The 25,705-nt window shown below is 43.2% G+C and overlaps 1 protein-coding gene across 1 annotated transcript in view; it reads right to left on the bottom strand.

The window, feature by feature from the left end:
* The window catches only part of si:ch211-132g1.7 (prostaglandin F2 receptor negative regulator), a 59,657-nt gene that overhangs the window by 22,236 nt on the left and 11,716 nt on the right, over positions 1-25,705 (bottom strand). The window contains exons 4-11 of the mRNA XM_017430095.3: positions 22,971-23,378; positions 20,693-21,115; positions 10,489-10,635; positions 10,252-10,406; positions 10,005-10,125; positions 8,460-8,673; positions 7,986-8,173; positions 677-784 (exon numbers count right to left, since the gene is read on the bottom strand). Of these exons, the coding sequence (XP_017285584.1) occupies positions 677-784; positions 7,986-8,173; positions 8,460-8,673; positions 10,005-10,125; positions 10,252-10,406; positions 10,489-10,635; positions 20,693-21,115; positions 22,971-23,378 (1,764 nt within the window). The remainder of the gene's footprint in view (positions 1-676; positions 785-7,985; positions 8,174-8,459; positions 8,674-10,004; positions 10,126-10,251; positions 10,407-10,488; positions 10,636-20,692; positions 21,116-22,970; positions 23,379-25,705) is intronic.

Below are 25,705 nucleotides of genomic sequence, written 5' to 3'. Positions count from 1 at the left end.
TGTGGATTTATCTGTGTGCCAATTGACAAGATCTTCAATAAAAACAAAAAAAAGTCACGTTAATACCGTTAGCCGGCCTCAGATTTACAGTTCGACCTTAATGTGGAGGCAGACAAACACGATTCTGCACTGTCATCTTTAACATAATGAAAACGAACAGCTCCGAGTCGCTGTTCGACAAACTGTGGCACCGAAAACAAAAAACACCGAGACGGTAACGTCTCTGACACCCGAAGGTTCTTTCATCTCCTTCAGATTCAGTTTCTAGCCTTTGATTAAAAAGAGCCGACAACAACAGCAAACAGGATGTGAAAAAAATAGTTGAGATAAATGTTTCATCACCTACAGCTCAATAATAAACCTGTTTTTTTAAGCCACCGGTACAAAAGAAAGTGAGACAATATTGAGGTCTGCGTGTGTGTGCGTGCGCATCTTACTGCAGGTGTAAAAGGATTTCAGACATGATTGTTACGAGTGCAGCTGTCATCAGGTTGGCAGGTGAAGAACTCGGGAGGTAACGAGTGTGTAAAAGCCTGTGTGTGTGTTTTAAATGTGGGAGTAAAAATTCATAAAACAAGAAATGGACTGAAACACTGGCTGTGATTAATGAGCGCATGAGAGGAAATATCTCCAAGCGTGAGTGTGTGTATGAAACCTCTGTGCGTGTGTGTCATACCGGCTTTTGGTGAGGATCCAGAGACGCTGAGCGAGCACTCGATCTTGGCCGTTTCCCACGGATAAACGCTGCTGGCGTCCGAGTTGATGTCGACGGAGAAGGACGGGCCTGCAACACCAACGCAGCCAGTCAGACGAGCGTGATTCGAGAGGCGTCTTTACAACAAACACCCATAAAAGAGGCGGAAAACTCGGATCAAAAGGACTCATTTTAAACACAGAATGTTTAAAAAGCCTAAATAGGCTGAAATTTAGCATTCGTGTCCCGGAGGAAAGAGGAGATTTCACGGAGTAAACAGCCTTAAAAAGGCGAATATTTCTCAGATATTCAAAAATCAACATGGAGGAAAACAGCAGAAGAAAAACAGATGAGGCCTAAAAGTGGAATTTGATTGATTTTCAACAGCAAACCTAACAACACACAAATTAATCACACATATAAATCTTTATCAGACCAGAAGAAGCCCTTTAAATGCTGCAAACACCCTTCAGCTGTTGGAAGGGTTGATTTTCAGGTTATGTTTGCACTGATTTGATGAATGTTTTTTTTTTTTTTTGGTCTTATTTATTTTCAAATAAAGGAAATTATTTAATCCACTTTTCTTCTTGCGTGCCATGTGTTTCAAGCGAATACTCCCAGTGGGAAGAGTGAGAGGGGAGCGCAGCCAAGTCAGGCCGCTCTCACATCGAAATGTGCAAAAGCTGCACTGATCCACAGTGGAAAAAACAACACAGTTACACAATAAAGGCTATAATGTTGTTAGAAGCTTATATTTCTGTTTATTTAATCACGTCTAATGACGTTACGGGACCTCACAAACGCTGCCTTAGAGTTAGGTCAGAGTTGAACTGAAATGACCGGCGTTCAAGTTCCAACAGGCGCCATTGTTTTGTAACTCCACTGGTACAAACCAAAAGTGTTTTGGTGCTTTTACAAACATTAAAACACCTCGCAATCCTGAAAGGAATGCTTATCGCCCATCGCCTTTCATGCCACAGTGCTAAACTAAGATCGTCAGATGATATGAGATGCAGCTATTTCAGCGAAACCTTCTAAATAACTTTACCTGAAGTCTCATACAGAGGTGCACCTCAAACCCTGACTTGGTCCCACCATTACACCCCTACAGTGACCAAAAAAGCACCCTGCTTTGAGCAACAATGTGGGTAAAAACACAGGCAGGAGAGGGAAATGTTGGCTTCTTCAATCTGTTAGAGCAACATCTTTAATATTACATCTTGTAAATAATGTTAAGCATGTTCTCAAGTAACTATCGTTTTATTTTGTATATTTTGAAAAATATCTTAGCCAAGAATAATAATAATAATGGATCACAAAATAAAAAAAATATGTATTTTTTTAAGCTAAACATAAATATTACATTTTGATCCAATAAGACGAAGCAAAAAAAAAAAAAAAGCTTAATACTTTAGATTTTAGTTGTCAGTTAAGTGCTGCCAAGTTATGACCACTGGAGCCTTAAACAAACGACTCGAACAGGAAAACTGAATTATCTGGTCTTTAATAATGAAGAATCTAGAAACACACAATGCTAAATTCTGATATGAAAACAGAATTAGGTCTGCAGCACTGATTTTATTATGTAACCTTCGTGCTTTCCAATCAGAAGGAAGTTATTTAGCCGTTTACTGCCAAAATTTGGGGTAGAGATGGCTCAAAGTCCCCCTGGTTAGCATAGTTTTTAAACAAGGAGACTTTTCAACTTTCAAATGGGTTTGAGGAAAAAAGGTTGGGTGAGAACTCTCTGATCCTCGTCCAGTCTAATGAAAGTTCGGCCCACACTTAGGAGCTGGAGGCAGATGGATCTGTGACCAGACAGATGGATGAAGAACCAACCGCCATCCGTGAACAGTGAAACTGTTGGGCTCCAAACTTAACATTCGTAATTAAAAATCTGTAAAAAATAAACTATTGTGCATAAATTCACAAGATGGAGTTAATTTAAAAGCCTGGTTAAGCTGCCTGATAGCTTAATAGTGTTTCAGGCCTTCTCATGTAGGATTTTAAATGTTTTGTCGTCATTTTTCTCCTCTAGAAAAATTGCTTGTCCCTTCTGTCCATACATGTCCCATCTGTCCCTACATGTCCCGTGTGTCGCTACATGTCCCATTTGTCCATACATGTTCTGTGTCCCTACATGTCCAATCTGTCCAAAAAAGTCCAATCTGTCCCTAGATGTCCCATCTATCCATATATGCGGATGTCCCTACATGCCCCATCTGTCCCTGCATGTCCTATCTATCCCTACGTGTCCCATCTGTCCCTACACTTCCCAGCTGTCCCTACACATTCAAGCTGTCCCAACACGTCCAAGCTGTCCCTACACGTCCAAGCTGTCCCTACATGTCCAATCTATCCCTACATGTTCCGTGTGTCCCTACATGTTCCACCTGTCCCTACATGTCCCATGTGACAGTTGATCAGTTTTTAGGGTGTGGCGTATCTCATTTCATGGTACAGGACTGAAATTTGGTCATTTTAGTCAATATTTTAAATTCCAGGTTTAGTCTCATTAATTCCCATAAATTCCCTTTAATTCCCACGAGAAGTTTCCAACTTTGAAAATTCCCAGAGTTTTTCCACCTCTGGTCCTGTGTTCACTCATGCCGGCCTAAATCTAGTCTGAAGATGTCCGTTTTTTCCCCCTGTGGCCGCCGCATATTCATGCTGCCACCCTACTGCTAAATCGCTTTAACGCTGAATTTTTAAACAGAAGATGTGTTGGTGAGACTTGGCATTTCCATATACGTCCTCACCGAAGATCCCCAAACAGGCAGAGACGCCACAACACGTCTGAAACATTCAAGCTACAGCTGGAAGGCCGAGAGGCTTGCCAGTTCGGAGGATGCGCTGGAAGCGAACACAAACAGAGCTTCGGGGAGTAAGGAGGCTCTTTAGGCTGGCTCCCTGTTCCTGTGGGCGTGTTTGTGTGGAAGGGCTTCTGCTTCACCGACGTATGTGGGGTCAACTCAAAATATTCCACTTGGAAACGCTCAGTGGAAGACTTTAAAGATTTAAGCGAGCGGAGAAAAGGAACAGAAAGCAGCCGTGCAGATCTTCACAGCTGGCTGATTGGCCAAAGGGCTTTGCTTTGAAGATGTCCCAGAGAGAGGGAGAGAAGGGGGAAAATAAAAAAAATATATATAAATAAAAAAAAAAATGGAGGTAGAAGGGAAAGGAGGGGTGAGAGTGAGAGCATGGCAGGGAAGATGGAGGACAAAACGATGAGAAGTACAGAAAGACGATGTGATGCTCGAGGGCTTCGAGCCTCCCCAGAGAAAGACGAGAGAAAGTTTGCAATTTATCGTCTCGTTTTCTCCTACATTTGCTGTTCCTATTTTATCCTTTCATCACCATCTCCTCATCCTACAGCCTTTAACCGTCTCTCCTTCCTGTAGCCTCTCAGATAATTCAACAGACCTTCTGATAAGGTGTGACCACTAGGGCTGTAACGGCACGTATATTTGTTACTGGATGTCCAACCCATCTAAAAAAAAGGGGTCACGTTTTACTGAACTGCATTATGCCGACAGCAACAAGAACAAAAAGCAGAGGAAGAGACTATTTAAACAGCTAAAACACCAATGCTTCAAATCACCTGTGTGGAAAAGTTTCCTGGTCATGATCTGCAGCAGCAGACAGAGACGAGACATACCTGTATGGCAAGCAGTTATCTCATATAATCAGTGTTTTGAAATGAAAGGGAAACCATTTGTTTATCTATTTGATATCAACAGTCATTTTCCAACTCTAACTCTCAGTTGGCTCAGAAGCTAGGAGTGTGTTTCACATTTTATTTATTGTAGTTTAACACCAACATGTTTTTGTGTTCTGTGTTGTTTTTTTTTATTTTGTAACAAGTAACTGAAGTAAAAGGTCAAAGTAACTGAAGGAAACCCTTCTAGATTTTTGTTTTATTAATTTTTTTTGTTATAATTTCTTAACCCATAAAAAGGTGAATTCCTGGAGTTGATATCAAACTTTCTGTTTGCCTTTAAGACTGTTTACAGCTCAGATTGAATAAAAAGATGAGTTTTGAAAAATTATTTTAGAGTGAAGTTAGCAGTTGACAAATCTTGCTGTACATGACCTGCTACCTGAGACTTTTCCCAATAGCAAGGGGGTAGATTTTCAATTTCTTTCCACCAAGATGCACACCAACAGTGACCCTCATACTGCGGTACGCACCAAACCATGACCCTCTTACCGAGGTACACACCGGACCGTGACTTGGGCACACCAATACACCCCTACAATGACCACCATGGTTATGACCAAATGGGGACAAAAGCTTTAAGATCAGACAAAAAAAGTTCTGATAAGAGCAAAAATGTGGTCTAAAACAGAGGTAGGAGAAGCATTTTTGGTTTGGGACAGAAGCCTTTTTCAGACACGAGAAGGGCACAATTAATGGTTTCTTCAATCTGTTAAAGCAACATCTTTATTCCCACGTCGGTTGCTTTCTTCATTCAAGTTGCTTACACTTCAGACAAGTTTTGAACTTTCTAAAATCAATTCTTACACACAGAATTTGGCAGTCCTATTTTTCCCAGCGACACAATTTTATTACCATCTTAGCTTAAAAAATAAAAAACCCTTCTTCCTAATCACACAATATGGGGATTCTTCTGGTTTCACACCAGAAACAGACGAAAAACATCAACAATACAACCATTCACTCATGAATTCTCCCACCACTCCCATCACACATGAGCTCTGTCCAACATCGCAAAGACTTTGTATAAAAAAGTAGACAGAGTAAAGGTTACTTAATGTCTGTTTTTAATAATTTGTACTCTCAGCAATTTCAGATAAAGCTTTTCCAAATTATTCGCCCTAAACCTAAAAGGTGAGTCTAGCCTCTCTTAAGGAAGCTTATTTCAGCTGATTGTTTTTGCGATCTTAGTTTTTCAGTCACTATTTATAGCTCATGACAAAAGGTTGGAAGCTTGGTTGACTGCCAAACTGGCTCATCTCCTCTTTCACCATGTTGGTACATTACTGCAGCACTGTTCCCATCCTGCTCTGTTCTAGCCTCATTTGTGAAAAAGAGATCCTTAAAACTCCTCCTCATGGCGCTGTAGCTTATTCCCAATCTGGAGGTGTTGATTCACAATTTCCAGCAGACGATCATGACCTCATACTTGGAGTTCACCACTCAGTGAGGACAACAGAACCACATCATTTGCAAAAAAAAGCAGTGTTACAATTAGAAGCCCCCCGATCTGGAGACCCTCCGCCCCTCTGGTTGCACTTAGGAATGATTTCTGTCCAGAAAAGTTCTGCGCAGAATCTGTGACAAAGAGCCACCCCAAAACTTACTGGGAAAAAAAAGTCTCATCACCAGCAATGTGACGACACTCCGGTTCTACAGGGACCAAACGGTCCTCTGTAGGGGTCCTGAGATCCCTTACTTTCCAAAGTATCCTCCATGAGACACCATAAGTGACAGTTACAAGCCTTTTCTAAGTCAACAACACATAAAGACTAGCTGCACTCTCAAATCTCCTAGCAAGGATAAAGTGTCCCATAACCAGGACAAAAAAACAGCAAACCTCCTGAATCTGAGGTTTGACAGTTTAACTTTCCTAGAAAGGCTGAGGAGCGGGATTTCTCTCCACCTGAAGTACATTCTCTGGTCCCTCAAGACAACCCAACAACATCCAGGGCCTTGAAGAAGTCAGGGACAATCTCTGGCTATTATCTTACTTTTGTCAATATTGATTTTTAAACTTGACCTTACTTTTTTAACTCAATCCAGTCATCTGTTCCTGGTGTCTATCTCCAGGGGTCATTGGTTAAGAGGTGAGGGTACACCCTGGACAGGTCGTCAGTCCATCACAGAGCCATGTAGAGACCAGCGACAGACAACCTTTGGCAGCATGGCGGCTTAGTGGTTAGAACTGTTGCCTCACAGCAAGAAGGCCCTGAGTTCCATCCCCTGGTTGGATCTGGATCTTTCTGTGTGGAGTTTGCATGTTCTCCTCCTGTTTGCATGGGTTTTCTCCAGGTACTCAATTTCTCCTCACATGCAGCATATTATTTCTTCGCTTCTTCATCCTCCATCTTTGTTCTCTTACATTCTTGGTGCTTCCTCTCTTGACATCTCCTCTACTCTTTCCTGTTCCATCTCTAAGCCATTGCCGTTTTGCCCTCTTTTCCACATTTCTCTTCCTCATCCACGCCATCTCATTCCTTGCTGCCTCGCTCCTCTCCCATCATCTGTCTTCCTCCTCCCAGTCTCCTCACTTCCCAGTCAGATCAAAGACAGTAAGTAGGGCAGTGACTACGGTGGGCGTCAAAGGGCTTAGATGGTGTGTGCGCATCCTTGTTTTTTTTTTTTTTTTTAAGTTATTAGCGGTTTTACGTTACTCATTACTGAGGTTGAGTGGGTGGAGTATGTGTGTTTTTTACATGTACAGAACAGAGCTGCTTACACACTTCTATTTATAGGCAGTTATCTCAGGATTTCCTGGACAATCTGTCTCAACATTAACTTACCTGATGGTATTTGTTAAGACAGTTATAAAAGAAAGTAAGCCATTAAAAGCCTGCAAAAGTGGTTTTGAACAATGGATGGAGATTACTTGAATCCCAAAGTGTTCGTATAATTTCAAGTATTATTTGATTTTATTAAATGAGCTGATGGTCTAACAAAACACATGCTAGGACCACAAAAACCAAATATATGGATAAAGAAAGGCTTTCTGAAAGATCAAAGAGGCACTAGAGCTTAAAATATCTCCACTTGAGAGATAATAAGGAAGCTGTTTGTGTGTTTCTTCTGCTCTAAGTTGAAAAAGAGTACCGCCAACGGTAATACGCCCATCAGTCGGGATAATCTAAGGAGCGAAAGGGTTTGAAATTTCTGTTACTCAGATGTGAAGCTGGAGCACTGACAAGGTTTTCACAAAGGGACCCTTAAATCAATAGGGATCATCCTCGACCCACGAGATGTCCAGCTAAGCCGTTTAACATTTCTGAGTTTAAGGTTATTAGTTTAGAGCTTGGACAAGAAACTGTCCACAGATAGATTGACAGACAGACAGTCATACCACAACATGCTCCATCTTAGGACAGGAGTATAAAAATCAACAGTTATTTCTATGTATAAAATCAGCTTCCCAGGGCATATTTTCATATTAAAGTTTTCTGGATGATTTTAAAGTTTAAGTGTTCACAAGGATCAACGAGGGAGCCCAGTTTGCTGTTAGCTGAAGGTTAGAAATCACCGTTTTCCCTGAAAACGAAACCTACACAGACAAATGAACACAAACCACGAGCTCACCGTTCTCTTGAAAGTTGATTCGGATTTTGTTGGACTCGGAGGAGGCGACGTTGGTCCACTCGTCTTCTGGCTGCAGTTTGGTGACAGCGGTGATGTTGCACCAGTAGAAACCTCGGTCAGACAGCTGCACGCCGGCCAGCCGGAACCGGAACTCTGCCGGACCGGTCTTGGTCAGGCCCACACTGTCTCTGAAGGAACGGGTGAAAACATATTTCAAAATTCAACTGGCATTAACTGGTTTGGTGGGACTCTCAGCTACTAACATTGTCTGAGTTTTAGCCATTGGTGTTTTCTAAGGTTGCTTAGCTGTGGCAGCCATCTTAAATCAGGTCAAATCCAAAGGTTAATGTGCATCTAATAGTTACTTTCATTAAAATCCCCCCACTGGTACATGAGATGTTTAACCAACAGATATGATCGCCTCTTTTTAAGGCGATATTAAGACACAGGCTGGTGTTAAATGTCTGAATGTACCTCCTGTCGGGGTCTGTGTGCTGCACCACATTGTCGGAGCTCAGAGACAAGACTGTTCGCGTGTTGCTGTTCTCGCTGTCCTGCGAGTTGACGTCCACCCTGTAGCCCAACCAACCGCCGAGGTTGGCGGGGGTCACGGCGCAGCTCATTTCGAAGGTATCGCCGCCCCTCGAGGCGCCGCGGATGGTCTTGGCCACGACGTTCAGAGCGGGACCTGGAAGCAAGAGCGGCCGTTTGAACGGTCAGGCCAGCAGAGGGGCTCGGCAGGAAGTGAAAAAGTGGAGGCCTTTTCTGAAAACGCTAAAACGGGCATTCACACGAAAGAAATGTGGTGACATCATGGCTCTGTTAGCTAATTTAGGGTCACGCAGTTCAACAGGAAGTAAATGTGAAGCAGAGACAACAGGAGGTCTGTTGAGGGATTCTTCTGTCATGTCTGGATATTTACACATCAAAGCCTAATCCTAAAACTCCACAGCAGTGGCTGCTTGACAGCAAATCAAACTTTTTCTGAGATGTAAATGTGAACTCTTATTTTGTAATTCTCTAAATATTTTGGAGTATTTCCTTAGGATCTATCTGCAGAGGCAGACGTGGTGTTCTGTCTAATAGTTATAAATAGTTGGTACCTCATCAGTCAGACATCAGTTATGGATAATGGAGACTGGAAAAAGAGGCAAAAGTCTTCATCCAGGCTAGGCTAATGGTTAGCCGAACAGGGCTTGCTTTTTTGCCACTTTTTAAGCTTTTAAAACTTTTTTTCCCTTCTCAAAAACGGCATATCGCTGTGAAAGAATGCTACATTAGCTAATATTAAACCTCTACACTTTTGCATGACACTGTTTGTTCAGTAGGTTGCTGTTTTCTCACCTGAACAACATCCATGCTCCTACAGTAACATATGGGGTTCGAGTGTAGTCAATTGGATGTTAACGGTCTATGCTGAGCATAAACCGTCGTATGATGATGGTGCAGAGGCTGCTGTATCAGTCCACCGCGAATGGAGTAAAGTTTTGGACTGACTCGATCCTCTGATTAGGCGGTCTGATACGTTTAGCACCGTCGGCTACATGTTATACATTTGTGTCGTAACACGGTCGTAGTTCGGTTGGGAAAACAGCAACCAACTAAACAAAGGTTTAATATTAGCTAATATAGCGGCCTATTGCACTGATATGTTGTTTTTGAAAAAAAAAAAAAAAAAGTTTGATAAGCCTCAAAAATGACAAAAAACAGGCCCTTGATTGGCCAGCCATTAGCCTAGCCTGAGCGAAGACTTTTGCCCTTTTCTCTATACACTGCGCTCCATGACTGATAAAGTACTAACTATTGATAACCAATTGATAGAACATCACTTCAAAAATGTTCAAACTATACCTTTCAGGTCCAAAATAAGTCTTTAGTGCTTTAAATTAATAATAATTGTTAAGGCAGATTTGTTTTTGGACTGATTATTGCAGCTGATTCCTTCCCTTGCTAACTGACCGATACAAAAAAAGGGATTTATATCTAATAAGAAAAGCAGATAGCTGAATTTTTCCTTACGTTTGTCATCCCATCGTACAGTCAACGGCGAGCTTTTGTACTCTGAGGTCTTCACCAAATCCCCCTGGCTGCTAACACTCCAAGAGGAGACAGTGCACGCAAACTGGCCCATGTCGGAATCCTGAAAAAGAGAAAAACAAGCCGTTACCATCACATTTATCAACAACTTGCAGGATATTTTTAGTATCGTTCTGGATTTTTGAAAACTCTAACCCTTTTACCGTAAGCCTCGGCTCTGTCTTCCTACCTGTGTGCGAAGAAATTGCAGTTTGAACGTGTTGGGTTGGATTCTGCTCAGAGACAACACGCCGCTCTTCAGCTTGTCGGCGTAAGGTTTTCCGGACACCAAGTTGCCATTGCCATCCAAGGAGCCGACGTGTTGCGCGTTGGCGTTCCCCTTACCTGTTAGAAATTGAAAAATTGAAATCGTTCAGCGTACCTGAAAAAAATACTGTTTTTTCCTAATAAAAAAAGTATGACGTACCAGGTAAACTGGTGTGCTCCCAGCTGACTGCCAGTCTGCCTTCTTGAGGTAACGAAGAGATGTCCGTCACGCTACAAGAAAGTTCCATGGGCTCGAACATCCGACTGGGCTTCTGGGTGACGCTGAGGCTCAGCGTGAAGTTCGGCTCTGAGCACAAAGAGCGAGAAAACATCAAACACGAGGTCACATTTAATCGTCTTCTATCCATATAAGTTATACAACAGAACCACAGAATCCAAATGACCCAAACCCAGCCAAATATCAAGTCTACTGAAGCCAAAAATAATTAAAAAAAAACATTGAATAGGAGGAGGAACCACAAAAACAGAGTTGCTAAAAACTTCTTTTCATTTTTGCATTCCACTAATTTGTGGCAGCCATCTTGAATCAAGTTGACTCCAAAAGCTGATCAGTTCTTTCCCATTCAGAGCCATGTTTGGAGTGTATTTAATATCCCTACAGCCGACTGGGCTGAAATTAAAACAGAAACCTGAGTACATGACAACTCGGCCCGAGGACCAGAACCCAAGTCACTGGGCTGCCTTCAGAGGAACGATTCGCACCTCGGCGGGGCCTCGCTCTCGTCTCCAGGTTCCTGACATTTTACAGCAGCCCCAACGTCACCGGACGAAGAGAAAGTGAATCCCGGGGTTGTTGTTCTTTGTAATTCAGGTGGTGTCGGGCTTAAATAGTGCCGGCTGACTGAGCCGGGGGGACAGAAATAGACCTGAAGTAACACAGTTAACTGTGTGTGATGAGGTGTGTATCACAGTGTTAATAGTGTGTGTGTGGGTGTGTGTGGGATGGGGGGTGTGGGTGGGTGGTGAGGCAGGTCCCCTCAGCCAGACATCCAGATTGGAGCTTTACACGTCAATGAGCAGAAAACGCACACCATGATTTGCTGTGAATTATACCACACACACGCGCACACACACACACACACAGTGTATATGAACATACAGTATACACATTAAACATGGAGCTCCTGATATAAACCAGCTTTGTCACATCAGGTACAAGTAACTGAACACATGCAGTGAAAGGCTATAAATACTCTGTGTGTGTGTGTGTGTGTGTTTGGCAAAGGTGGTAGTTTGGATGATGTCAGTTGGACGTCACACACACACACACACACAGACTCATGCACTGTCACCATCTGCTGTGAAATGCACACACACTTTGATCAACAAGAGTGAGCAAAGCTTCTCTGCCAATTAGCCACGCGCCCCTCACACACACACACACACAGAGAGAGAGAGAGAAACGTTGCCTTATTTAGTGACGCTTCACATCCAACTCATCATCATCATCATAATCATCATAATCATCGTTTGAGGAGTTCAGATGCTGCAAATGTACAGAACTGAATCTCATCTGCAAAAAGGAGGCGTACGTTGTCAACATATGCTCTGTGCTAAAAATAGAAAAAGCAGCCGTCTCGAATTGGACCAACTCCAAAAGGTAATCAGTTGTAGGCACACATCTAGTGGTTACCGTCTGAAAGCTTTATTAAAATCCGCTCAGTTGTTCCTGAAATATTTTGCTAACAGCCAAACAGTTGATGCTAAACTTCTAAATAACAAAGATCTTGAGGGACGAGTAGCGCTTAAAGCCTGTGTTGCGGGTGACTTTCAGCTACTACCACGCCAAATTTTAGCTCCATGTCTATAAAACTGACTGAATTACAGCCACTTTGGGGTATTCTAAGGTCAGCTGGTTGTGGCGGCCATCTTGAACTGGGCTCCAAAATTTAATGAGTTGTAGAGACGCATCCAATGATCATTTCCTGAAAGTTTTACTAAAACCCATACAGTGTTTCATAAGATACTTTGCTAACAGACAGAAAGTGTTGGTTCCACATAGTTAACAGCAAAAATGTAAAAGAAGCTCCTGTGTAATCTCTTAGTGCTCACAATGTGTGTTAGGGATCAGTCTCACCTACTACAACACCAAATCTTTGGTCAATATCAATAAAAATTCACTGAGCTATAGACATTCCGGTGGTTTTTAACAGTGGTGGGCTGTGGTGGCAATCTTGAATCAAGTTAACTCCAAAAGTTAATCAGTTGTAGATGTTTATCAAATGGTTAGTTTCAGCAAGTTTAATTACAGTTGGTCCAATGGTTCATGAGACATTTTGCTAACAGACGGATGAGCATAAACATCGTATCGCCTGCCTTCGCCTTGGCAGCAGTCAAAAAAACATTCGTATTCTGACTGATCTGAGAAAGAAACAGAGAGAAGTGCAGCCTTCGGCAGCTGTGCCAGTGTTGGTTTTAGGAGGGGTCGGCGCCGGACTTTTACCGGAATGCGTCTGCTCAGCCCTTTTCCTCCTCCTGCTCGTTTTCAGGTGGGACGCTGCCGTCGAGCCGGGCGGGGGGATTTAAACCCTCGGCGGCTCTCGGGCCAAAACAGCCAAGGGCTTGCGAGGCGTTCAGGTTGCTCCGTCGTGTGCAGGCACGTGTGTGTGTGTGTGTGAGATCAACAGCAGATATGAAAAAAAAAGGAACTGTTCCTGCTTTCTGTCAACACGCAGCGCGTCTCCAAGGAGGCAGGGAAGTACGGGCTGACACTCGCTCAACAGACACAGCAGAAATGATTCCAGCTAAAACAACACATCTGTCACCTGATCGCTTTTAAAGAACTGAGATATTGATCACTTTTTTCCTCTAGATGACCGCACAGTTATTCTACATGCTGCACAGTTTTCCAGAATAAAAGCCACGTTCGATAAATGAAGGCCGAATAATAAAAATAACCTCAATAATAAATTAAATCATAGTTAAACTGCAGCACAGAAAAAAAAAAAAAAAACCTTCTTAATGTTGACAACTTGGAGTTTCACCGAGTTTAGCATCTTAAACGACCTCCTCCTTAATCCTGAGAGGAATGAAGTCGAGTTCAGTCGGCCATTTTATTCCTGTCAAACATAGAAAGAAACCAATCATCGTTAGGAGCGATCTCATGGGATGTGCTGCAGTGCGCTGATCAGAAGTGGCGTTAAATAATGATTTAGGCACGAGAAACTCTAAAAACCATGTTGGATGGTTCCAGTTGGTTTTCCTCGGACAGCCTAGCAGCTCTCGACACCACAGCCTCCTTTCTACAGCCTCCAATCAGGTGAAAGAAACACGAGTCGTTTCTGTTTTCGTAGCAAATCAAAAAGTGTGCTTTCAATTTGCCTGACACTTTGGCAGGAGACACAACTTTGGCTCTATCCAGATCTTTGTCGTGCCACGTGCAACCTCACGCCGCCACCGGCTCTTCGGAGGGAGCCCAGGAGGCCCGAGAGGCAGCAGAGACATTCCGGCTCCCGTCCTTTATTCCTTCCTAGACGGACAAAAAGGCCGAAGGGTTACAGCCACTCAGGTCAGCTCTCCAGAGCTGGAGCGCGAAGCCGGAACGCATCGTTAATGTTTAACCAGGAGACGGTGGCTTCTGTGACAAACGTTTTCTGGTGCGAATTGCGGAAACGTTTCCTCCCCATCTGTGAACCCGTTTCGTCCCAAGTGACAGCAAAACGACGACAAAAGGAAGACGAGGAGTAAAAGCTCCCCCGACGGAGCTTTTCCTTTCGGAGAAATTCCTTTCTGCTGCGTCGGACTGAACGCTTTTCAACACAGATGGCTGGAGAAAAATTCACGAGTCGAACCTTTACTGTAACCACACACCCCTCTGCAGAGCAAAACTGAACCGTCACCCCGGTTTATTACGACCCGGACGCCATGTTTGTGGATTATTTAACTTTTCCCCGTGTTTGCACAGACTAGAACTCTGTCACGTAAAGCAGGACACTTCAGCAGACAGGGCCAGCCAAAGGTTTTGCTGTAAACAGTCACAGTTTACAGGCCGGCTTCCCGGTTGAACTTTGACCCCCTGCAGCAGCTGTGCACACACACACACTCCTGCAGCTATGGAGCTGCGCTTCAAACAGGTGCAAAAACATTTCGATGAGAAGAAATGCACAATATGAAACTGTCCGAATGAGACAAGCTGGTCTTTGATAATAACTCCAGCTGACACAAAGCAGGGGGGAGTCGGTTGGTTGGTTGGTTGTAGCCGAGGGTGGGAGGATTTCCACCCACTTGAAGTGTATTTGTGCATGCATGCGCACTCCTGCCAGCGGGGCCCTCCGAAACAAGCTCTCTAAGTCCTCTTTGGAGGTTCCTGGAAGGTTTGGCCCTCGGCGAGGCTTCACGGGAAGAAGCGAGCACTGAGGCTGCACATCACTGGAACAGGAAGTGACTCGCCGACACGCAGGGAGGCTTCAGAAACACCGCTTTGAGCTCATACACACACACTCCAGCAGCGCGCCGGGAGACGAAAATGCGCGGGCAATTAGGAACGTTGAAGTGGCGGGCGTTCGGGCTGGAATTTCGACCCTCGGGGTAAAGAGGACCGGAGGGGTTCAGCGGATTCCGAGTGTGGGACACACAGACGGCACCGTTTCAGGCATCACACACACATATATGCATTTAACATGTGCAGGCTCTACCAACACCAAAGCAGAGATGGATGAAATGATAAAAATGATTTTGATAGCGCCATCTGATACGCAAGCCGTGGCCTCGTGTGCACCCGGAAAGCTCGGCTGATATTTTCAAATGCAACAAAGGTCCTGGAGGCTCACGGAGCCTTCTGAGATCGGTGTTATTTTAACTAAAGGCTCCCGCTGACATACTACGCAGAGCGCCTCTGCCAGCAGAAACACGGCTCTGTCCACCGAGACCCACTCCGATTTAAATGGAGCGCTCGTGTTTAATGACTGGATAAGTTGGCTGTCGGCATCTCTTATGTTCGTCATGTGGAAACAGAGCACGATGCTTTAAACCAGAAAAATCTCTGAAGGAATTTGAAGCACGCTGGCAGAGACACAGCTCAACATTTCGATGCACAAACTCTGTAAGAAGGGTAGAGGTGTGCGGTCGCCATGGCAACCCCATACCTGTATCTGTCACTCCCTGGCGGCAAACGTAAGGCGGACGGAAACTAAACTGAAACTCCCCAAAACATTCTTGTTCTGAAGAGAACATTAGGAGCTAAAATAAAAGCACTGAAGCCTGTGGAAGTCCGGCCGTGCACGCTCCTCATTCCGGGGAGATCTGAGAGAAAGCCATAAGTCCTACAGCAGTGAGAGAGACACACCGGGCAAAAGGAGACAAAAACGCAGACGGTTTGATGCATCATTCGTAGATTTTTACCAAAAGCAGTTGGAGTTGCGTAACATCATCAACTGTCAGTTGAACGTTTTTCAAGAAAAATCTCTGACAATCAGAAAACTTAAACTGTGATTGTGTAAAAACCGTAACAGATATCGAAATGTCAGGTCAGACACATGAAATCTAACTGTTTGCGACTCGTTTAAACTTTGAATGACGTTTCTACTGAGAAATATGCTACATATACAAAGCTCTAAAGAGGACTTGTTTCGCCAAATCTCACTGATATCCATTGTCTTTTTTATTTTGTCTACCTTGTACCTCCACAAACAGTCAAGGCAAACCATTCCCAGTCGAGCACATTTTTGTGTATATTTTCACGGTTTTCTTTTTTCAAAGCCGATCACAAAACATTATGAGCAGAACAGAAATAAAAATGCTTCAATGCTTACAAGTCGACACCCTTAATGAAATAACCTTCTACCAGATGCAAACGCTGCAATTAAGCCTGCTGCTCCTACAGGAGACGACAGAGTGACCACACCTTCAAAGGGTTTGATGAACTTTCCATCATTTGCATAATAATTAGAGCTGAAGCTGCTCAGTCTGAATGTAGCCTTGAGCTGTTTTCTGCACCAGCCCACGTGTACGGCTGCCTGCGGGCGAACCTGCTGCCATCTCCTCCCAAAATCGAAGCTGTCTATGGAGCTCTGCACATCTGAAAAGCCGTCTGTGTCCATTCTTTTCAAGCTTGTAACTGACAAGTTTGGGGCCTGAAGATTTAAGTGCTGGTCTCGCTCCACAGCGGGATCCTTTCATTGTAAAGCCGCTACAGGGAACATCCCACGGGAGGCGCAAGGAATTTGGTATTTTATTATAAAAACCCTTCCAACACAACCACATTGGCTGACTTGAGACTAATGCTGGTTAAGAATGGGATGCCATGTTACAGCAGTGTGTTGCCAGGCTGTTGTGGCTGTGTATGGTTCTTCCACATGCTCCTGACGCCCTTGTTTGTTAAATGAGGAAATCGTTAAATTGCTAATATGTCTTGTTTCTTCAATTATCATCCATTCAATCCAATAAACGACACCAAACTAGAGTTAACAGAATAAGTTTATATTCTGTTTGCAAGACTTATAGTAATAAGAACCGAAGGGGAGAGATGTGGGTGCAAAGATTCATTAAAGAGAAGCATTCCAGTGCAGACAAACATGGTGCTCAGGTGTAACCCTCGACTGTTGTCTGTACAGGGATAAAATAATTTACACTGATCACTTCTAAGATTATTAGCTCTGACAGGTGAAGCAGAGAACACTTATTATCTCATTACACAGACACCTGGCAGTGAAATATCAGGCAGAAAATGAACATTTCCCCAATAAAGTTGACGTTTTAGAAGCAAAAATTAATTGGCAATGTGGATGAATTCCGGGGAAACCGACGAGAACCAAATTCTAATGAGAGCTGGGCGACGAAAGCTTCACGGCTGCCTCGTGAGATATTTCTGGTCTGCGTCGGCCTTTTGTGAATTAAAAGCCAGTGAGTCAGGACGACTGTCGAACCGAAGACGGGGTCACGGCTGGTCGAGGCTCAATGAAGCGCGAAGAGACACAAGAGAAGCACCACTGTGGCTCAAACTGGTGGAAAAAAAAAATACATACATAAAAGTTCCTGTCAGCTCAAATCACAAGGTTAAAAAAAAAAAAAAAAAAAAAACTTTCTTTAAAACATTGGTCCTAATCATACAGACCCATGGTTCTCCAGCTGCGGTACAAACTGGTGGAACCTGGGATCTCTCTCATGGCACATTTATAAATGTAAAAAAGATAATTAACCATCATAAGCTGAACTGTGACATGAAGCTATACATTACAGACAGCCAAAAACACGACCGATTCATTGGTAAGTAACAATTTTGGCTCCAAATGGAAACTACTCAAAACAAAAGGAGAATATGTTAAGACCCCCGGTGGAAACTGGGGGACAACAGCTGTCCAGGTGGTGACTTAAGCAGGACAAATGACGTCTTTATAGAACCTTCATTCAAGAAACAGCGAGGAACTTCGACGCCGTGTATTCAGTTCTTGTTCGGTAGAAGGGCCAAGATGGCACCGTATATAAGGGCGTTCTGGGCAACAACCATTGGAGGATTTGGCCAGTTTGTTCATTTACACCAGGTTTGACTAGAAGCTTGTAAAATTGTATTATTTCTTTTTTAATTCAGTCACAATGGTGGTTCTTGGAAAGTTTAGTCATTTAAATACAATAAGTTTGAGAACCATAGAGCTAAATGCTACAAAAAGGGAAACCCAAGTGGGCATAATATTATGGCTCATCGGTGCAAAAGAACAAGGGTATCCTTACAACCCAGCAAGGTTTTATTAACAGGAACGACAAAGTAAACATTCTGCACCAAATACTTGTGATTTAGCAGAGAAACAACAAAGACCTGCGACCCCTCATATCCTTGGCTAAATTACCCTAACTTCCCTAAAAAAAGTAAAATTAATTGCGTAATGACAACAGAAATAGCTTCAACTCCTGTTATGCTACTTTTTTCTTTTTGGGCTATTGTTCTGATTCTTTCTAACACTTTCAGTTAAAATATAATCTTAGGAATTCTTTTAAATATTTCACTTGGTTTCTGGATCTCAAGTGTTTGGCGATTCATAGTGAGGTCCCGACCCAAACTTTGGGAACCAACGAGTTAGCTGACTGACCATTACGTAAGAAAAGATTCAGATTTCCCTTTAATGTCAGCATTATTTGGCATCCATATCAGCCAAACTCCACAGAGAGATGACATGAACTGTTTTGATCTCTGTTGACAAGTCTGCAGCCAAGGAGCACCAAAATATACCAGACGCTGTATTAATACCATTAAATACCATCTTATTCTCTTCACACAAAGGGCTTCAATTGAAGAAAAGACAGGGACGTGGCTTTCGTCTGTTTTTCTGACATAAAATAATAAGACTTCAGGTCAATCGAAACTTTAAACCAAAGACAAAATCTCCAAACCATTGAAGCGAGAACATTAGCTGGACTGAAAGACGATATTAAGTAAGGAGTATTTATTCATTAAAGCCAATTTCTTTCATTAAGAGAAGGGAATTGGGAGTTTGTCAGGACTCCAGCAGCAGCTGTTTGATCTGTTTGAATGTGTCTTTCCATCAGATGGTTTCCTTTTGATTAAAACTCTCACAGCCTTAACATAGAGCGTAAGAATACCGACAGCTTTTCGGCTAAGCTTTAAAGTGACAGGTTGATGCATTTCTTTAAATATGCACAGGAATCTGAGGTGAAACATCATCTCCCGGACTGCTTTTGCGGCACTTCTGAATGTCAAAGCCAGCCGTCCGCCGCAGGTCAAGTTGCTGTTTTGTGCTGAAGTGCAAACAAAGCCTGTCGGCCTGGTGCGCTGTCCGCTGGGGTTCATGTTGCACCAAGTCCTTCACAACGTCCCAGCTGTCAAAGCAAATAGGATTTCCACTGATAGCCCCTGAGATTAGTCCGCTTTCCAGTGCAAAAACAGCATCATTTAAAGAGGACCACCAAATCCAGCTGGATTAGTGGCCCTCTTTAAATGATGCGTTTCACCCAATCTTTAGTTGGATATTAGAGATGCACCAATTAATCTGCTAGTGACGGAATCAGCTGATTTTTTTTTAGCTTGATAAGCAAACAAATAATGCAACACTTAAAAATACATTTTTTTCTTAGCCTGTAATATCACTAAAATGGTTTATCTGCTTTAGCAGCAGCACCTCTTCATTGAGGAAGTTTTTACTGTATGAAGAAGACAAAGACTGAGGCATTCGAAACATTTATACAGTCAGAAGAAACAAGATGTGTACAAAGCTTCTGAAAAGAGGTGAATACAAAATGTTGGGTATGAAGTGGACCAAGGCTGGAACAAAGTGGGCCGAGGTGGGTACAGAGTGATGGGTACAGAGTTCTCGCAATTTTGAGTCAACAACTAGTCTCCAACAGACAACAGAGATGTTACCTAAGAAAAATCTACACCAACATATAACTCTTAGGGAGAAACCATCATTGGTTGAAATCTGAATCGGCAGGTTGGACATCTCCAAAAATCAAAACCAGTGCTTCTCTATCAAACGAAACGCTTTTTTTTTGTGTTAATCCCAATTCATGTCAGAAGAACCTTGACAATTAATGCTAGAAGGATCATCATATTGCTTCCATTATGCATATTTAGCAGGGAATACAGAAACTAATCTCATAACTAATTGCATCAACACACCACAACACCAGCGAGCATCGTTCACCTTAATGGGAGCAAACGCAACATGATGTAGGATTCAAACGTTGGGAGAAAAAAGGGGGATGGAAACTGAGAAAGAAAACCTCCACAGACAGAGGGACCACCCACCACGTCGGTAATTGATTGCTGCGTCGAGTGTGTTTGACATCGCTGCTCTTCGAGGCAGGATCAGAGCATGGCGCGCGCACGCACTCGTACACATTACCATCACACCCAGAGGTAGCAGACAGCAGGAAAGCCATGACTAATCAATCGTCCTCGCAGCAGGAGTCGACAGGGTGACTGGAGTATTAAAGAGTTTCCTCTTGAGATTCCAGAGCCAAATGCAGAACTATTACACATCCACATGCAAAGATATAATACAGCTGCAACATACCCACGCTCCTTTACCCTTTGCTTTAACATGTCTCCTTCTATGCCTTTCGTAAAACGGGCCAACACAACCATCGACGCAAAGGACGCAACATCCACAGCTCAGAAATTTACCAAAACCCACCAAAACAAGAATTTATGCCATCACCTTGCTCAGAAAGGAGACAATTTTGATGGCAAGAGAGAAACACTTGCAAAAAAATAAAAATAAAAACACATTTTGATCACTTTCAACAGCGTCTGAAGAGAATAATCAATCTTCTTTGTGGCCTAAAGCAGTTCTGAAGAATTACAGGAAATTAAGAAAGCCATGATTCATTTCTGCTTAAAGGTTAAAGCTTGAATGACTCATGTGAAACAAACACACTTTGGGTCTACTCACTGGTCTCTGAGACTTTCACCGTCACAGGGGTGGACGTCTTCTCCGCCACCATGTACCACCTTCCTCCTCCTGCGCTGTGCCCTCCTTTCTCCACGAAGGCTCGGATCCGACAGGCGTAAAGCCCTCCGTCCTCGCCACTCACGCCCCTCACCCCCAGCCGGTACTCGCCGACTCCCGTCCTCTCCAAGGTCGCATCGCCTTGCTTTCCCGGGGCGCCGCTGGAGGACGCGTTGGAGAGCACCACCCCGCTGCGGTCCATGGTGAGGATTTCACGGCCGTTGGCCAGCCAGGTCACCTCCAGGGTGAGGGTGTCTGGTTTCTCGAGCACGGAGCAGAGCAGGGTCAGCGAGTCGCCAGGGGACAGGAGCAGGGAGGTGGACGAGGGAGAGGAGTAGAATGAAGCTTTCACATTGAGGGAATGGCCTTGGTAGGACAAAGACAATATCAGTCAACATATTCACATCTAGGGTGTATGAACTAAGGTTTCAGCCTTCATTCGGGAAAATTACAAAAAGTGTGTTGTTGCTAATTGTAGGCATTTAGCTAGACTGCTAGCTTAGCCAATTAGCTATAATTATGCTAGAGGTGATTTAGGGCGTCCATTATCTCAGCTAGCATTATGACAGCTGACTGGCTAAGATAAAAGTGACTTATGGTGTCCATTGTTTCAGCTAACAATATACTTGCTAACATTTTTAATTCTTTATGACTGTCTTTAGTCATTAAACTACTTGTTGCTATTCTGTTGACATGAATTAGATCCCCAAACCTGGTAAAACCATAAGCCAATATGTCAAACTGGAAACTGAACAGGTTAGCGTTTGTTTTCCCAGGGCATCCTTTTAGCCGGGATGCTCAAGAAGACATTTACAGTCTTCTCAAATAAAAAAAAAAGGAGGTATTAAAAGTGTCAGCCTTTCCCATGCATCTTCAAACTAACACTTGGATCAAGGGTTTAAATATGGTTTCCAGTAACGTCAACAAGAGTAATATAGGAAAGAGTCCCTGTGTGGTGTCTGAAAAGGACAAAGGAGACAAAACCAGCCCTGTTTGACTTTTCTCATCTTCTTTACTCAAGTCAGTAAGTCAATATGAAGTAGCTGGGGCACAATGGGCATGAGACAGACCTGTGTGTGTCTGTCTGTGCCGCTCTTGTTTGGTTTCATTACAAATCACTGGGCGCTCTCCAGCACTTAAAGAGGATATGGTAACCTAGAAAGATAGAAGATATGGTGTCCACAGCAACCGCAATGAATGAGGCAGAGTGGGTGAGTGGCGGGGCCTCCGTTAAGGGCAGGATAAGGCAGAAACTCAGCCAGTTTGGGGTCGTGAACCTCCTGGGAGAGAGCGAGATGGAGAGATGGAAACCTCAGCAAGGAGAGGATCCCTTTAAGACAAAGGGAGCCACACAAGAGGGCGAGAACTCTCCCACGTCCCTCACTCTTCCCAGCCTCCGTTTTCCCCCCACAGTACCTGCACATGGTAACCTCTAACCACCGACAGAGAGAGCCTTCTGATAGGATCGCAACATGTGGCTCATCCTGAAGGTAGATTTTTAAAAACGATCCTTTGAAGATTGGATACCAACCAGTTTTAAGCTAATTTTAGACCACAGGAACTAAAAGATATTCAAACCCCGCTCAAGCGAAGGACACGAGGAGCTCGGGGAGTGCAACAAAGCACCGCGTGTCAATGCTCAGACCTGCAGGAATTGATTTCTTCCAGCAGGCAATCAGGCTTATGAGCAACGGACGCCATGAGTCACCTCTGTTCTGATGAAATGCCAGTTGACAGATTGATTCAACACAAAGCGATTCAAGCGAGCCACAAGAAAACTGCTTTTTGTTTAGCCACACTCTTCCATCGCCTCATCTATTTAACAGATAAGGGACTGAAGACAGCTTCGGGTTAAAGTTGAGCTAAATGTTTCCATTTAAAATCTATAAATTACCATTTTGGCAGAACTCTAGGCGAACATAACATCAGGTAAATCAGATGTTAGTGATGCAAAAATGTCAAAACCATGGATATTTAAAAAAATACTTTCTTACCATGAAAAGGAAGGAATCATAAAAATATATAAATGGCCATTATACTGTGTTTAAATCATATCTATGGATGTGTAACGAGAGTCAACAAAATCAGTATTTTTTTTCCCTCCACATTCGTCCTCTTTGTCAGAGGCTGGTGCTTAAATTACCCATAATGCAGCTTGACTGCCAACATTTGAAAGCCATGAGTGACAGTGATGATTCTTCAGCCGGGTTGCTTCTCTTACCTGCAGGAGTGACAGAGACAGTCCCCATTTCCTTTTTGCTCTCCACGATCCTTGTCCACCTCCCGCCGCGGTCGTACGTCCACTCCGTCCCGTTGCATTCGTAGGTCCCCTGATCGGATGTCATCACTCTGGAGATCACCAGCTCAAACACCCCATTCCTGCCAGGAGCCAGCCGGATGCCGCCGTCCGAGTAACGGTGAGTGAACTTCGAACCCGTGGTGACCTCTCCCTGAGGACCGAACGTCAGGATGTCCTCTGAAGTGGCACCTTTTTTGATGGACCAGGTGACGGACAGGTAGGTGGGGTAGGTGAGCTCCCGGGTGACATTGCAGGTGAGCGTGAGGTCCCTTCCCTCAGGGACGACTTGAGGCGGAGTCTCGGGGGAGACCTTGAGGGTCTTTGGGATGACTAACGAGAAACAAAGATAAGACAATAAGTGTGACTGTCAAAAACAAGCTTCCATTACGGTCTTTACATGGATGTTTCACCGACTTCTATGCGTTTTGGATTGTCTTTAACATCAGCTCACACAGCGCCCTAATGAGACAACAGAGGAAAGACTGCAGGTTTACTTGTGGTTCCTAAAGATCCTAGAGTAGAACAGGAGGCAGAGCTTTCAGTTCTAAGGCTCCTCTCTTGTGGAACCAACTTCCAGTTTCTGTCCATGAGGCTCTATATACCTTTCAGACTGGACTTAAGTCATTCCTTTTTGATAAATCCTATAGTTCGGGTTGATTTGGGTTTCCTGAGCTCTCCCTTAGTTCTGCTGCTATAGGCTCAGACATCTGGAGGACAGAATGATCACATTTCCTCCCTCTGCTGCTGTCTTTACTCACTATACTCTCCATGTTTGTAATATTTTTTATTTTTTTATTTTTATTTATTTATTTAACCAGGTAAACCCCATTGAGATCTAGATCTCATTTTCAAGGGGGACCTGGGCAGAAATCTGCAGTGAACAGCAACCTGGTTACAAAACAAAATTAATTAATACATATGCACAAGTATAAAACAATTTAAAAACAGTGACAATGTTTAAAAGAATCTTGTTGCCTGTTTTTAAGAATCGCTCGAAATAAGTCCAGTGAGATCAGTTCTGACATCTTTAGTTCTGACTGGAGCTGATTCCAGGCTGAAGGAGCCATTACACTGAACGCTTGCTTTCCTTTTTCAGTTCGGCAACGTGGAACATACAAAAGAAAAATGTTGTTGGAACGCAAGGAATGGGAATTAACAGATCTTTGTAAAAGAGAGTTTAGATAAGCTGGAGCCAGACCGAGTAGAGATTTATAAATCAGGATCATCAGGTGATTGATTCTCCGTACACTTAAAGGAGGCCATTCAGCTTTTGCATACAGTTCACAATGATGTGTGAGACGTCTGCTACCGGTTACAAACCTTAAAGCACAATGATACCATTNAGCATTCATATATAACACATCTCCATAATCCAAAAGTGGCAGGAATGTTGCAGCTACCAATTTACTTCTAGCTTTGAGAGAAAAACAAGAACCATTTCGGTAATAAAACCCAATTTTCATTTTCAGTGTTCGTAGCAAATTTGCAATGTGATTTTTAAAAGAAAGCTCTTTATCTAAAATAAAGCCAAGATATTTATAATTACTGACAAACTCTATTTGTGTCCCTATAGCAGTGGTAAGTAATGGATGAATCTGAGATAATGTCCTAGAGTGTGAAAAAATCATTGCCTTTGTCTTATCCACATTCAGAACCAACTTTAAAGTTTGTAAGCGGGCTTGAACTACATTAAAAGCAGACTGCAAGCATTTAATTGCCTGTACAATTGATGAAGAACAGCAGTAAATCACTAAATCATCTGCATAGAAATGATAAGAAGCATTTGACAGATTTTCACACAAGTTATTTATATAAATAGAGAATAAAAGTGGGCCAAGAACTGAGCCCTGTGGGACACCAAATTTAATTTAATTTAATTTCTATCATTAATACGATCTTCTTCCCATTTTCCCCCCCATAGGAACACCTGGACCATAGGAACCACACCCTGACCAGTTAGTCCGTGTTTGTCTGAGTTGCTATCCTGTCCTCTAAAGACACCAGCCGGTCAAGACAGATTCCTTCCCACTGTCGCCAACGTGCCGCTCAGGATGGGAAACCACGATGAAGTGAAGATTCAACACAATCTGCTGGTTTCTTTAGATAAATAACTTTCACTAATTGGCATTTTATGACTTTTCTTGCGAATTATTGCATAAATAAGCTGAATTGAACTTTGTGACAGCTGAACGAAGGTCTATATTTACACTCATCTATGTTGTACCTGAACATAGACGCCTCCCTGACGCAAATTTCCTGTTTTTGGCGGGACGGTTATTGATAACATTTAAATACAAGTATGTACTGTAGGAGATTGGCTTTAAAAAACAAAATGCTCCAACCACAAGGACTTCAGTGTGAGGAAATGGTAGCAGCGATTACATATTTATCTTAAAAAGATCCACTTACACATTTAACTAATTAAAATAACCCGTACACCTAAAACAAATAGACGTGTTTCCACTCATAGCAGTTCCTTCACAATAAAAGAAATCTGTCGCCTCGTGTGTTGTGGCTTTCAAAGTTTTAGCACGTCTAAACTTCTCGTTTAAATAATTAATCACGTCTTTTTTTTTTATGGCTCCCTCCCCCATTTTCACACAAACCCTACAGGCTAATCAGTAAACACATGGTTTGTAAAAGCATGATGTTACCCA

This window comes from Kryptolebias marmoratus, linkage group LG23 (assembly GCF_001649575.2).
Source record: "Kryptolebias marmoratus isolate JLee-2015 linkage group LG23, ASM164957v2, whole genome shotgun sequence".
NCBI lineage: Eukaryota > Metazoa > Chordata > Actinopteri > Cyprinodontiformes > Rivulidae > Kryptolebias > Kryptolebias marmoratus.
The sequence above is the reverse complement of the archived record's forward strand: the minus strand, read 5'-3'. Positions and strand labels throughout refer to the sequence as shown.